This window comes from Pipra filicauda, unplaced genomic scaffold (assembly GCF_003945595.2).
Source record: "Pipra filicauda isolate LSUMZ 115617 unplaced genomic scaffold, ASM394559v2 scaffold287_size946512_pilon, whole genome shotgun sequence".
Taxonomy (NCBI): Eukaryota; Metazoa; Chordata; class Aves; order Passeriformes; family Pipridae; genus Pipra; species Pipra filicauda.
In genome coordinates, this window is record NW_024104406.1 from 612736 (window position 1) to 628384 (window position 15649).

Sequence of the window (15649 nt, forward strand, 5' to 3'; positions counted from 1 at the left end):
CCAGCTCTAGTTGGATGTCAAATGTGATGTCAAAAGCCTTATTTAAATCAAGATATATGAATTACTCTGTGTTTTCCATAATGATAAGTTCCATTATTCCATTGTAGGAGGCAGAGATAAGTTCTTTTTGACAAATTTTGGCTTCTACTGAAAGAAATCCGAAAGTTGGCACTGTCAGGCTTGTGCTCTGATTTGAAAAACCCAGTTACACTTTTGGGTATTTGCCAAATTGCATAAATATAACTGATACCCTTGCCTGGGTCAGACCCTGAGGCTGACACTTCACATGATACTTCAGGACCCATTTTGGATGATTTCACAGATATCAAATGTAACTTCTTGGGCTCCCACTTCTGACAGAGGTGATTTTTTAGCATTTCTTTGAGTCACATATTGTGAATCAAGACATTTAGTGTTGTTGTCAAGGTAATCCAGTAAAAACCTTCTCAGTCTATGGAATTCTATGGAGTTCTTGGAGACTATAGAAGTACTTGACAAATCTGCAGGGTGTTGTGGATGAAATGCCAGAGCAAGATAAAAAGAGTTCATTGAATAACAGGGAAGGACTCTGGGTGTTCCTCCTGCAGACTCTTCTGTTTCTGCACTCAGACAGAAATGTCTTTGTGTTCTTTCTGTCTTGTACAATTTTATGTGTCTTAATGGAAGGCAAATGGAAAGAGGTCCCTGTGGTTTTCAGGAGTGGCTTTCATGAATCTTAGAGTCCACCAGGGAAGAAATGATTTGTAGACTAAAACTGAATAGTGAGGCTGCAAAGCCTTGCAGACAGAAATTCACGTTTTCTGTCGAGAGGTAAAAACACTCAAAGGAAACGGATCGTGGATTTCGGGGGAGCGGGAGATGGTGACGGACCTGGCTTGGGACTGGAACTTTAAGGTCCCTTCCAACCCACACCATCCTGTGGCAGCAGGTCTGTGCTAAGAGCACCCAGCTCTGCTGGACTGCAAACTGGGGAGCTGTGAGAGACCCAATTGGTCTCACAGGGGGGGAAGATCCAAAAGTAGGAGAATGGAAAATGCAGCGTGAGGGGCATCATAAGAGACAAGAGGAGCAGGGGAGTTCCCTCTCTGCACTGTCTGTCACATGCCCACAATATCCATGTGGGTTTTCACTCAGCACACGTAAAGGTTTGTCCCTGAAAAGCTTTAAGAGCAACAAATGTAAAATCCCAACCCTCCCGCTGTTTAAGGAGCAGTGGCAGTGCTGGTGCCACAGGAGGTGAAAGTATTCCCAAGTCGCTGCCTCAGTCCCAGTCTTAGGGAATCAAACCAGCCTCAGATGGTGGAGGAACAGCTTGGAAGTCTCATTTGTAGAGTTGTGTTTCAGGAACATAAACAGCATCTGAAATCACAAACTGACTTCAAACAGTCAAACCCAAAGCCAAACTCTGAGAATATTTTGTGCTGGTTGTGTACACTTGGTTGCTAATTTTCTGTAAACACAGCAGTGTGTTCTCCTCTTTAGTGCTGAAAGAGTTTTTTTCCTGGTTTAATTTTGATGTTAATTTACATTACTTAGCTATTATTCCTCAGGGAAAGGCAGCATTTGTGTTTCTCATGGCAGCATGTCTGTTCAAAATGGCCTGGAAGCTATTTGAATTCAGTAAGTTGCATTTCTTGACTCAATCCCTGTTTAATAAATGACCTTTATTTATTCCCTCTTTATGGGCCCTGCTTATATATAGTCTTATTGAGAAGCTGAACTGATTAAACCACCCTAGATCTCAAACTTCCTGAATTTTAACTTGATGAATCGAGAAACTAAACAGTTCTCATATCATGCACTCAGTAGCCTATTCATGTTTAAAGCTGGCATGAGTTTTGAATAAATTGCTCTAATTTAGATTAAATTAGTAATAGATTAATGTTTGCCAGTGTGCAGTGAGTTGCAGGAAGGCATAACAGAATTTATAGGAGGCTTTGATTGTGCTTATTAGTTTTCATTTCTTGTTTTATGACTGTATTTACAGTTGACTTGGCAAAGAAATTTGAAAGCTCCTGATGGAATTCACACCGGATCGTGTGCGCCGTGACTTCAATTTAAGTCTGCTTGGCACAAATATGGGTTGTGGTGATGCTACTTATGCAGCTGAGCTTCGAAACACTTGGACTGTCACCTCTGTAATTTTGGTTTTCATGAGGGGAATTAATGGTTAAAAGGTGCTTGGGTTTAAATTCTGTGTCGTGTTGCGAAGAGGAATAATACGTAAGGAATGTTGGGTGGGGGCAGAGCAAGAACCTGGAGGAGCAAAAGGCTTCCAGGTATTATGAGAAACATTCAACACACGTTAATCCGTGTTTTCTGTCCTTCACCTGTATTTATTCCATATTTATTGTCCCATTGTGTGAGTGGAAGGAGGTAGGATGTGTATACGCTGTGCAACGACTGGGAAAGAGGCTGGAAGGTTTTGAGTCCGTTTTATCTCTTCTGGCTAATCCTGAATTCCCAAGAGAGTTCCTCACTCCAGTAAAAATCTCTTTGCCACCAGAAAGGGTAATATCAGCAGATACACTTACCTCAATATCACTGAGCAAATGCACCAGTTCCAGTGATGCTTATGCTCCTATTTCATGTATTCCTGGAGCCTGGCTGGGCAGTGTATTGCCAGGAGGGAGCTCACTGGGAACAAAGCGGTGCCGCTCCGGAAACACGAGTGTGTTCAGTGGGAGCAGCTACAGCTGTTGAGTGATGGTTGATGGCTCCTCTGCCTGCATCTGGTTATAGGGGAAAATGCAAATAATCAGGGGGAAGAGCACTGGCTGCAGGGTTTTGATGCTTCAGTGTATCTCGATGGCTGTTTGCTTTTAGCGGTTTGTGCTTTTTTCGTTTTTAGATGAGCGCAATGGCAGGATTAGCTGTAGCTTGATATCTGTCACGCCTGCCCAAGGCATTTCCTCTGCCTTTATTCCTCATATCAAGGGTTGTGAAGATTGACAGAAATACCCTTAATTTGTAATTGATCCCAGGCTCGTGTTGGAAAAGGAAAATATCAGATTTTGTCAGTCTCGCACCAGCGGAGAGAACAAACGTGTGGATATGGCCTTAATTGGTTGCTTATATTTCAAAGTTGCTAAATTATACAGTAATAGCAGAGACAGCTGAATGCCATTTGGAGTAAGAGGGAGAGGATTGGTTTACAGTTTGGTCACATGTGTAATGGGACTCGTACACTCCAATATGTGAAGCTGGGAGAAGCCTCTCCTGGTGTCACTTATTCCCCCAGCAGCCTTGACAAGATAACCTGGAAACGCTCATGGGGTTTATACCATAAGGAAATGGAATAAATCTAACAAAGAAATCTCATTTTTAATAATGTATGTTGTGTTGGAACTGGCTGCAGGATGTCACCGTTCTCGCTGCGATGGAAGAGCCTGTGTGGGCTTTTCCTGGTTGTTTCCCCTCTCCTGTCACCTTCTTCCCCCAAAAAGAAACTAATGGGTCCAAAGTCTTTAATTGTGTGGTTTTCCTGGTGACAGGTCATCACTGAAGGCAAAATAGGAAAATACAGGAGAAGGAGGGAAGTCCTACCTAGGTCTGGGTCACAGGGGATGGACATTCCCTCTTGGAACGTCCCTGTCCTCTCTCCTGCTCTTCTTCAGCACCAATTCACATATAAGCTGCTTTTAAATCTCGTTGTTCAGGTGTTTTGAACAGTAGTCAAATGACCACAGTAATCCACATCTAAAATGTTACATCTCTTGCTATAAATTCCATCATGTACATCCAGGGAATAACCTCGAATTCCCATGTACTGGGATGTGCAGGGCAAATTTCCAACCTCTGTGCTGGGGAAGGCAGTTGTATTTTAATAATGCTGATGGGGTTTACTCTTCCTGTTAGAATTAGAAATATGGAGAAGCAAGAAAACACATTACAGCTTTAAAAATAGAAAGTAAAAAAAAAAAGTTAGTTCGTAAGATTGGCTTCTGTGTCATTTATATAAATTCCCAAACATCCTGATACCTCCTCTAGTTCCTGTAAAAACAGAGGGTCTGAGGTGGCCTCTAAATGGGGAGCAAGGAGGAGGTACATATGGCCTTTAGCAGAGAAATCCAGTTGGAATGAATTAAAAAATCCAATACCACATCTAATAGTGTTGCCCTGTGTGTGGTTATAGACCAGAAGAGGAAAGGTGGGTTTGTGGGGACCTTCTCTCCCTTAAAAAAACGATAATTGTGGATAGATAAACCTGAATGGAAGAGAAATAGAGTTCATATAAGAAAAAAGTAGTTAAATGATTAGTAAATGAGTAGTTAATAAGTAGTTAAATAAGTCTGATAGAGAGCTTGGCAGAAATAAGGACAATTTTGACGTACAAACAGCTTGTTCAGCCTCATCTGTTGCACCTCCAGGTTGCCAGAGTTGGTGCTGCCGAGTTGTTCAAGTGTCAGCAGCTCCTGAACTGAGGGAAATCACCTTCCCCCTCCAGGTTATTTCTTGGAGAAAACCCCCTGTGTGCTGCTGGCTCAGCCCTGCAGGGGCTCCACACAGGGAGCTGGGTGTCTGATCCCGAGGGAACTCCAGGGAGCGTTACAGTGACTTAAATGAGGGACTGCAGTTTAAAATCAGGGGTTGTCAGAGCGATCCACGGGCAGCGGGAGTTGTCTGCTGGGTTCATTTATTTCAGTTTAGCCTGTTGCCTTGAAAATACATCCTGCCTGGTTGAGTCACAGTCACAGAATCCCAGAATGGTTTGGGTTGGAAGGGACCTCAAAGCCCCTCCAGTCCCACCCCTGCCATGGGAGGGACACCTTCCACTATCCCAGGTTGCTCCAAACCCCAGCCAGGGTGGCCTTGGACACTTCCAGGGATGTGCTGGTCCTGCTCTGCCAGCACAGCAATGTTTCAGTCCTAAGCCTGCCTGGTTGGAGGATTATTGGGGATATTTGTAGCATTTCCAGCCCTGATGGCCCCGTTACTTGGGGTGTGCAAACAGAGAGTGAAAACTGAGCATCCCTGTGGATCCCATGGAAGGAGACGTGGGAAGGCAAGGGACCTGCTCCAGGTGACAGGATGAGGTACTGGCAGAGGCCCAGGGAAACTTCAGAATCTTGAAATCTTCAAATAGGGAAAATCTTCAAATATGCTGGTGCAAAAACGAGCCCTGTCCAAAAGCACGTGGTGTTTTTATTAATAACTGCTCCATGAAGAGCTTTGCTCAAATACAACACGTTTGCTTTTGAAATAAAATCATTGCTTTCCTGTTATTGTTAAAGTCAAATTACAGCAGGTTGTTTCAGGCTCTACTGTTCTCAAGAGATTTCTTAATTCTGCATACGAGTTCAATTTATGAATATTTACAGTAAGAGGATACCCTGGGCAGGGTTCCTTGGGTGCATTTCCAGGCAGTTTTATAGTTCTATAGGTATGTTTTGTTTTGAGGTTTTGACTCTCCTTTCTCAGGGAGCAGTTGTTAAAAAAAAACAACCTGAATTCTTAAAAAATTGAATATTCACCACTGAATTTGAAGATTATATCCCTCGTTTTACAATGTGTTGTTATGGTTGGAATTCCTTTCCGATAACAAAATCCAGTTCAAAGCAGTGAGTTTTGAACTCCTGGGGGACAGGTAGAGGTGTGTTTGGCTTATTTCCTTCTTTTTTATAACCTGAGTCTTGTGACCAAAATCCATGCAGGGCTTTTTTTCCTGTCCATCCTCCCGGATGTGGTCAGAACCAGGGGGTTCCTGGGCAGGTGGGAGGGAGAGGCTCCCTGGAATGCGTCAGCAAGGCCCATCACACCTCTTTAATGGTTGTTTTATGAGACAGGAAAAAATCAAATTGCTTCCTCTCCACCAAAGCATTTCATGGTGAAATGAGAGCGGGAGGAGGGCTCGTTATCAGGAGGGGTTTTATGACTTCCTTTCAAACACGGGCTCACGGCCGGGACGTGTTTATCACTATATTTATATATCCCAATTTGTTCAACGCCCAGCAGTGGCCATTTACTTCGGAAAATAGAACCAAATAAATGCTTAAAAATCATAATCACTGAGTATTAGTTAAACATTCGCTTGTTATGTATTTTTAGTGGATTTTTTTGCAATAGTGTGCACTGAGTGAAGAGTAAATAACAGCTCTCATTCCCAGTGGTGATGTAAATTAATCTAAGGCAATTAAAAATTAAAAAAAGGCATTTTGCCTGCCTGCTTCGGGCAGAACGTGTCGGAATAGGGAAATAAATAAGCAAACATCTCTGATTCGTTTTATGAGGAATATGAGGGATGTTGTTTGGGGGAGGGTCCGTTCCTCAGGGTGGGGGATTGTGTTTGGGTTTTTAAGACTGTGAGGGACAAAATTGATTCCAAGTGCTGTGTCGGGTTCTTGTCCTCAAGCTTCTTCCTCGAGCGAGGTGAAATGCTTGTGTGGAAGAGGAGTTAGTTTATTCAGGATGGAATAGCAGCAAAAAGTTTGATAGCACAAAAAAAAGGAGGATAATGATGTCCCTCCTTGAAAAGTAGGGACAGGCCAAGGGGGAATGGCTTCCTACTGCCAGAGGGCAGAGTTAGATGGGATATTGGGAAGAAATTCTTGGCTGTGAGGGTGGTGCAGGCCTGGCCTAGTATGACCAGAGGAGCTCTGGCTGCCTCATCCCCTCATCCTTGGAAGTGTCCAAGGATGGATGGGTTGGATGGGGCTTGGAGCAACCTGGGCTAGTGGAAGGTGTCCCTGCTCATGATGGGGGGTGGAACTGGATGAGCTTTGAGGTCCCTCCAAACCAAACCACTCTGGGATTCCCTGGTTCTGTGCACAGGGGACAGGGTTAGATGGATTTTCAGTGGGTCCCAGCCGGTGATGTCCAAACCCCTGCGGTACAAACCAGCAGAACTGGGCTTGATTTCTGAGCCCCTGGGTTACACCAGGGTTACACACTGAGCAGTGCTGTGGGTCAGCTCCTCAGGTGTGCTCTGTGTTCCTGCAGGTTGAATCCCCCAAGCAGTGCCAGGGACACTGGCTCCATGCCCAGCTGTGCTTCCCTGGAGGTGTTGGTCCAGGCGTTCTCGTGTTTCTCTTTCTGACACGTTTCCTTACGTAGCAAAAACACACACAAAGTTCTCCAGTTTAAATTATTTCATGAAGCATAATTGTGTTTACTAAACATTAAATTTGGGGGGGGTTATGTCAAGCAGATGTAGATCTGTGTCTTACAGGTAAACAGGGTGCTTGTCGTTATGAACTCCAGGAGATTCAGGAAATGTGTTCATTCTATACAGGAGAAGTCACTTTAATACACTCTTCTTGCCATGGCTGTTTAGTCACTGTTTCAGTTTTGCCTGAAAGCACCTCTTAGTGGAAGAACAGGAGTCTGATAGACTTCTTTTAATTAGGTTTTCCAAGGGAAGGAATTAATTCCGTTATTAGAACTGATCTATTGATTGTATTGATATCAACTTCAGCACTGTGGCCATTTGTCCTGTGAGAACTTACTAGGGCCAGGTGACTTGGTTTTCTTTGAACATGGTATCCCACAGGGAACAGCTGGGAATGACAAGGTGATGTCCCTTCTGTTGGAAAGTTGTGAATTTGGCATTTGAAGAAGGACTACAATTTGATGCAGGTAAAAACACGGGGGAAAAACAAGAGAGAAAGCAAAGTTTTGAAGGGGTATAGTGTGGAGTTACTAATTTTGTTACTAATTTTGTTAACTCCTTAATCCTGGTCCAAGTTGAATCCTTCTGTTCCCGAGGGGGAGGACTGATCCATACATAGGAGCAAGTGCATTAGGGAAAAGAAAGAGTTTGAAAGTCTAGATTAGCTTTCTGGAATCAATAGTGAATTATGGGAAAAATATTATTTATTGAGTAACCAGGTTTATATGAACACCCCAAGTCAAAATTAAGCATAGTGGTGTCTCTGAGGTATTATTTTTCTTATGGAATACAGCTGAAATATTAAAGATGTTGAGATTTGAATATCCTAAGTCATGTTTTTTCTAACAGGTTTTTTTGGCAAAATAGTAATTTGCTGGTTTTAGTTGTGGTAGGTCTTCGTTGCTGAAATCAAAGATTTGTTCACATTTAAAAGCTCTAAAATCCACTTTGAAGTCCTTCCAAAGAGGACTTTCTTTCCTCCTGCAGTTGTGTGTGTTAACTGATGCCCCAGGTTCCTCAGCAGCTGATTGCCCTTGGCCAGGTTTGCCTCTGCTGCATCATCTGCATCCTCAGAGGGTGCAGCTACAGAGTGTTCATTCCCATCAGGAGAGACTTCCCACCCATTCCTGCTCCTGCATTGCTCAGATGGTCTTGGATCTTGCTGCCTTTGGAATGGGACTGGACTGGGAGGTGCTCTCAGGTCCCTGTCGGGTGTTCAGGGTAAGAGCTGCTTGGGGATGGGCCTGTGCAGGGCTGAGGGTTGGACTCCAGGATCCTTGTGGGTCCCTTCCAACTCAGCATATTCTGGAATTCTGTGATGTTGGTGCTGGGCTCCCAGAACACCTGGATCATCCTCTGGTGCCTCTTCTGCTGCCTCAGCCACAGTTCCCAAATCTCTGATGCTCTCCTTGGACAGGGGCTGCAACCAGGGCTTTGCAAACACTTGAATATGGCCAAGAATAGCCTAAATATGGTCACTAACCAGTTCTCCAAGTGTTTGTGCATCCCAATTCCTGCATTCCAATACCCCCTTCCCGAGGTGGGTGGTAGCAGTGCCCTGTGAGATCCCAGGGGAGCTGGACTGTCCCGGGTCACTCAGATAACGGCAGCACTGCCGGGGCAGGTGACAGATAACATCCCTGTTCCTTTGTGTGGTGTGTCCAGGGGCATAATTGGGATGTTATTGCCAAACAGGAGGAAGCCCTGACTGTGCCAATAACGTACCACAGGAAAAAGGAAATCTAAACCGGAGGGGCTGGACAACATGGAAAATATTTCTAATAATTAACTAAAAAGTGGGGCATTCCAGTGAGCAGTCTTCAGGTGTGGCACATTGGACAGAGATCCCATCAGCATCCTGAGGTGATAATGATGGAGAAGCACCCCAGGCACGCTCCAGCTGTTTGTTATCCCACCGTGGTGAACTACACTGGGAGCACTGGGGGGGCATTTTTCCTGTAAGATGAAAAGCCAGGACCACACCAGTGCATCCAGCTGGTCAACACCTTTGCCTCCTCCACATCACCAGCCCAGTGCTGGTGACCTTAAAACTTCATGCCTTTGCCGATGAGGGATTCAATTAGAGAAGTTATTGATGGTATTTATTTCAGAATCCCAGAATATTCTGAGTTGGAAGGGACCTACAAGGATCATCGAGTCCAGCTCATAAGTGAATGGCCCTTATGGGGATCAAACCCACAACTTTGGCCTGCTCTAATCTCATTTATTTGAGTCCAAATCCTTGTGGGTATTTGCACACCCTGCAAAATACTTTGATAAAATAGTTGCAATAGCTGATGTCTGCTCAGAAGGAGCCCTGGAAAGAGCAGCTTGGCAGAGGGGACTTGAAGATTAGCAATTGGAATGTTCTCTTACCTTGGATCCCTGGGATTCCTGCTGGGCTTGTCTTGGCTGGAAGTACGGTGTTAAAAAATTCTCGTTCCCGTTTTTCTGCCCCCTCTGGGGTGGATTGCTCTGCCCTGCAGTGGGAGTTGCTCTGCCCTGCAGTGGGAGTTGCTCTGCCCTGCAGTGGGAATTGCTCTGCCCTGCAGTGGGGGGATGCAGCAGTGGAACTCCATTACCTGTAGTTTCAGGAGTTCTGACATCCTTCTGGTCCCCGTTACTGCGCACCAGGAGATAAATTCCTGTGCAAACCACATGTCACTTGCTGAACGTGCTGTTTTTAAAAATGAGATTCATGTGAAACTGCGTAGGAATAGTTCTGCAAAGAGTATTCCAGAGTTACTTTTTAAAAAGTGCTGAAAGATCCATTAGAAAGAGGAGACGTGTGTTGCACATTCCGTGTTCCACCGAGCTGGGAAGCTCAGGGTAATAAAGCTGCTCCTTATTGGCGTTACAGCTAATTGTGTGTAATTACTCATTAACACAGCTCTGCACTGCCGAGCACTCTGCTCACATGGCTGGGTACAAATCAGTTAGTGATGGCACTCCAGGCATTCTGAGCAAGAACAGGGAAAAAAGCAAGGAAACAACCCAGTCTTCCGACTAAGTCCCAGAATTATCAGCCAGCACCAAACTGCTGCCAAGCTGGTATTTACCTGCAGCGTTTGGGGGAGCTCCCCCTGTCAGTGCCCCCCTCCAGGTGGGTTTGCAGGTCCTTTGTGCTGTGTTTGGTTCGCAGTTTCTCTTTCAGCTGTCAGGTTTTTGTGGTCCGCGACTGTTCTCCCTGTAACGGTGTCGGAAGGAGCGTTGCTGAGTTCGAGCCTTGCACGAGGGTAAATCTGGGTGTCTGTTGATCTGGGAGATCTTGGCAGCTCTCCCAGACTCATCATCTCGATGCCTGCAGGTTCTTCAGCACTGTGTGTGCATCACTTAAGTAAAAGATGGATCCATTTCATTATAGGGGAAGACAAATACACGAGTGTGTGGGATGGCTTTTAGATCAGCAGATGAATTTAAAAAATACTCCACTGTAACCAAATGGAACGATTTTTAAAGATGGGTAAGATGCACATTTTGCACGAAAAACGTGTAATTTGAAGCAGATCACCTGACAATATTGCCAAGATAGGTAAGAGAAAACAAAGTCTGAATGTAAGGCGGGAGATGACGTGGTTGGCATGTCAAGCTCTGAAAAGCCACAGCTGTCCTGAGGAACTGTCTGGTGGTGTTCTCTGGGATTTGTTCTTTTTAAGTTCATACAGTAGAAATGCATCTCCTGCAGCCTTCTGGAGTCAAAATGAGCAACTGCAGTGGTGCCTTAAGGAATTTGTTGTGCTGGAGTGTCTTTCTTATTAAAAAGCAAAGGGGCTTTGTATGTGAAGTATTGGTAGCAAATGTGTGAAGGCATCAAAGATCCTGCCAGGATGGATCAGGAGATGGTGCTTCAGAGGGTGTTTGGCTGGTGCAGCTGGAAAACACAAGTTTGTTTTTATAACAGAACAGCTTCCCTACAGATTATTCCTCAAACTCTTTCATGAGTTTAAATTATATTATGAATGTAATTAGTTAATAGAAGGGTGGGAAATTAAAGCTGTCTGCAGGGGAAATGTAGTCAATTGAAGTATAAAGTGAACAGGAATTTGGAATTTGAAGTGAAGTGGAAGTCAGTCAAGAAGGACAATGTGGAAAACAATGGGCACCAGGAGGGTTCTGCAGAGTTCCTTGTTCCTCTGTGGAAACAGTGTGCAAGGAGTGATGGCTGGGGCAGGGAGGAGGTCTCCAGTCCAAGGGAATATTAACATGGGCTGGGACTTAAACACAGGAGGAACCTGGTTGATGTAACCAGGACCACATCTGTGGTCCTGGATTGGCACTGGAACTGTTGTTCAGGAGCAGAGATGGTTGTTGGAAGATCCCCTGGCCTTAACTCAGGGCTCTACTGAGTGATCTGCACCAGCAAGGGGAACCCTGGGGGAATGGGGCTCTGTCCAAGTCCAGAAGAGCTAAATGTGGTGCATTTCTGCAGGAAATCTAATTATGGAACATAAAAATAGGGTGTTTTAGATAAAAATAGATTTTGCAATGAATGTGAAATTAATGGTGTCTATTGATCAGGAGGGGCTGCTGGAGAATACTTAATTGGGATCTTTAGCTATTAGAGTGTGGGAAGGATAATTAAGAAGATACCCTTGAGTGTGTCTCTGTGTGATCCAGATTTTAAATACCAAAATCTGTGTGTTCCTGGCTCTGGGCTCTGTCTGAGCTCTGCCTGTGGACTGTGGTTATGTGGTGCAAATCTGATAAAAACCAAGGGTTTGTTCTTACGTTGTTGTCAGGAGTTGCCTAAGAAATAGAAGAGGAAAAATGAGTGTCCTGCCAATTCCAGACCTACGTGTGAGCTGATGCTTGGTTTGACAAGGGGTTTTTGACAATTTAAAATCAGGTTTTTGTTGATGGAAGACTCCTGAGTGTGTCTGCCTGAAGGTTGGGTCGTTCAGGCAATGTTTTCTCCTTTAGTCAGGTTGTTTGTGAGGTTTTCTCCTTGTGTATCAAGACACAAGTCCACATGTTCTGGTGGAGATGCTGCAGCTCTCAGCAACAGCTCTGCTGGAAAACCAGAGCCATTTTAGTTAGTTCCCATAATTAATAAGTGAATAGATGTATTTGGCAGCGTGGATTCCCGTGTGGAAAAAGTCATCAGGTGGCTTAAGCTTGATAAATAGTTAAAAATCCATAAAAACTCAGGGTATCCTGAGCTTTGGGGTTTTGTTACTAATTGTGCTGCTTGTAATACTTGGTGGTAATTGGGGTCCAGCTGCTCAGAGTATCAGTGTTAGATTTACTGGATGGATTGCTTTAATAGGATTTGGAGAGCAGCTCTTGGTACGGTGCAGCTTGCGCTGTCAACTCCCAACCTTTTAATGCAATAATCCCTGGGATTTATCCTGGCTTGGAGTAGCAGCACAGGAACATGAGGTGATTTAGGCTGAGAAGTTTGGAGAGGGTGGGAATAATCCGTAGCCAGAGCTGTTTATGTTGTTAGTGTTGCTGTAAAGGATGGAAGAGGTGTTATGGGAGTGTTGGTGGCAGGAAAGCAGCGCCCTTGGTGAAGGGCAGGGAAGAGGCTGTGGGTGCAGTGCCCTGGGATTGTCACTGCTCTGGGCAGGGGCAGAACCCACCCACTCCAGAAAGCAGCTACAGATGAAATGACTGCAGGGTTTAATTGCACAACCTGAATGAGTTTGCACTTAAAGCAATTTGGTGTGTCAGTCTGTCATTTTTTTATGATTGAGAAGAGTATAAATGAATCCTGCATGTTAATGAGCTAATGTTCAAAACTGGGACTGGGTGTATGTTTGAATAATTAATACGAGTTGGGTTTTTGCTGTTAAGGGTGTGGTATCACATGTGGTTTACAAAGCAATGGCAGTATTGTTTGCTGCTGGTATGTCCTCTCCTGAGGTCGGATTTTATCCCCAGTTTCACCCTTCCCTCCCCCCTGCCACTTCATTACAATGGAGATTTGGTCTGCTTGCTCCAAGTGATGTCCTGTAATACCCCATTAGTGGTCAGTAGTTACCTCTGCCTGCATGTCAGCCTTCAGTTTAATGGCCTTTTTTGTGTGTTCATTTTCTTTTGTTTCCCATCGTGGTTTTGTTTATTTCTTTGTGTTTTTTTTTCCCCTGTTCTCTTTTTTTTTTAAACCGTGGTGATGTTTGCCCTTCATGTTCCCCAATGTTTGCACATGACAAGATGTTGCCATCCCAACATTGCCTCCCACTTCACTGACCAGTGCCACTAATGACCATCTAGCACCAGCCACAGCAGGACCCCTGCCCTCGGCCCCGCGGGACGTCGTGGCCACCCTCGTGTCCACCCGCTTCATCAGGCTCACCTGGAGGCCACCAGTGTCAGACCCTCAGGGGGACAACCTCACCTACTCCATCTTCTACACCAAGGAAGGGATCAACAGGTAAAGACTCTTCTTCACGCTGGTTTTGCTTGGAAATGTTGTAACCCGACGTGTTCAACCTGCGATGGGAGGGGTTGTGTTCCCCTCCCTCCTGCACCCTGAGTTTTAATGGCTTAGTTGCTGCACGTAGGAATTTTTACAGGCACGGGTTAATTGACTGCAAACAGTTGCTACCTGCTTTTAGCAGCCTGTTAGAAGGTGAGAGCAGCAGAGGCTGTCACAGCTCGTCAGGAGCACTGGCACTGCTGTCAGTGCCACCTCAGTGGGCACAGGAACATCCTCCAGAAGCCACGTGCTGGTGGGAGCGACAGGCACGTGAATTCACTCTGATCCCAGGGACAGACGTGTGGTAGGTGTTGGCTAAATGCCATCGAAGGTGTTGGTTAAATGTTGATTCCCTCCTAATAATCCCCGTAAAAAGAAATTAGATTAATTACTCCCAGTCATAAGCTTTTGACGTATTATCCCAGTGGATAATATCGATCTACCCCTTTCCCTTCCTGACGGGATCTACTGCTCAGTGTTACAGGTTCAAATTGTTGAGATAAGTTGGATTGTTCAATTGTTGTGATAAGTTGGAGGAAGCTGGAGCTAACAATCATTTGGAGCAGTGCTTAATTAATTGCAAATTAGCTTATCAGATTTATTACCCAAGGGAAAGTTATCTGTCTCCTTACTGAGGAGAGCATGGGACTCAAAGTTAACAAAGTCATTGGAAGAGAACGGAAAACACACTGCTGCTACTGGGGAATTTCTGCTCTTCCTTAATTCTGTGGATAGACATCTAGTCCAGGCTCGTGGCAATTAATTGAGGCAATTAGTAACATTTTCTTTGCCTCCCAGTTGTTGGTTTTTTACTACTTCCTTACTTTGGGAATATCCAAGTTGTTCAAGGCCAGATTGGAGCAACCTGGTCTAGTGGAAGGTGTCCCTGCCCATGGCAGGGGGTGGAACTGGATGGGCTTTAAGGTCCTTCCACCCCAAACCAGTCTGTGACTGTGATTCTGTTCATTCTTATTGGAGGTATTTTAAGTGAGACAGGGAAAAGGTGGGATCTTGCCAGCCATCCTTGCTTCTTGCCTCCCCTCCTCCATGTTCCTGGTTGTAACTGCTCCACTCAGTGGGTTTTTAGGAAGGGATTTGCTGGAGATGACTCAGGACCTCTCCCTGCCCTGCTTTTGAGGACACAAAATTTGTCCCCTTTCACTACATACCAAATTTATAACAATCTAGAAAATATTCCTCTTGGACCAACAGAACTAAGGGTAAGAGTGATCTCCTAATTCCTGGTGAATAAATTAGGGAATTACAGGACATTCTGCAGAACCTGCTGCTCCCAGTTCCTGCAGAGCATCCCTTGGGACTCAGGTCAGTGGCACCCACAAAGTGTACACCTCCAAACCCTTAAGCTGGTGCTTTATGTGTAAGCAGGTGATTGCACTGACTTTGTGAGATCTTTGTTTGCTTCAGTGCCCTTCTGGATCAGGGCTCAGTGCAGGCTCTGAGGGCCTTTCATTAGCACACACTCACCCCATTCTCCACTTGCTTTTTGGAAGCTGTTTTTTTCTAATGCCTCATAAAGACAGTTGGTATCACACCTTTCACAGATGAGTATGGAAATACTGTGAGGTCCTGCTTTCAACCTGGATTTAGAGAATGAGAAGAGTAAAATTAAAAAAAAAAACCGAACGGAAGAAGAAGAAGAAAGGAAGTAAAAGGCTCAGTTTACCATTTTGATGTTCTGTGGTAGTTTTTGACCAGTTGGTTGGGCCTTGTGGAAATGCTGCTGGTTAGTGAGTACAGAACTAGAGGAGCTGTCACACCCCACTGGGCAGTCAGAAGTCAAAGAGTTTTGAAGCCAGGCTTGACTGTGCCACCCTCCTTCCTTCCTCAGCTCTACAAAACCCTGTTTAAATGGTCGCTTTGTAGCCCCTGAATTGTAGATGATGGTGCATTTGCTGTGGTTTAAGTGCATATGTACCATCTCCTCACGCTGTCACATTTTGCCTCCTCATACCTTTTCCAGTGCCTGCTTTACTGGAACCTTTTAGTAACCCAGGTGTTGTCTCTTCCTCACTTGTACTTGAGCAGTGATCAAACCAGGTGTTTGATTTATTGACCTCTTAAGTCAGGTTTGTGGAAATGAACAAAGTCCATATGACATG

The 15649-nt window shown here is 44.9% G+C and overlaps 1 protein-coding gene across 10 annotated transcripts in view; it reads left to right on the plus strand.

Annotated features, from left to right (window-relative positions):
- NEO1 (neogenin 1) overlaps positions 1 to 15649 on the plus strand; it is a 171693-nt gene that overhangs the window by 111969 nt on the left and 44075 nt on the right. For 6 of the 10 annotated variants that reach the window (XM_027723608.2, XM_027723640.2, XM_027723580.2 and 3 more), the window contains exon 8: positions 13265 to 13484. In XM_027723608.2, the coding sequence (XP_027579409.2) occupies positions 13265 to 13484 (220 nt within the window). The remainder of the gene's footprint in view (positions 1 to 13264; positions 13485 to 15649) is intronic. The other 4 variants (XM_027723623.2, XM_027723631.2, XM_027723600.2 and 1 more) reach the window with 1 other exon arrangement.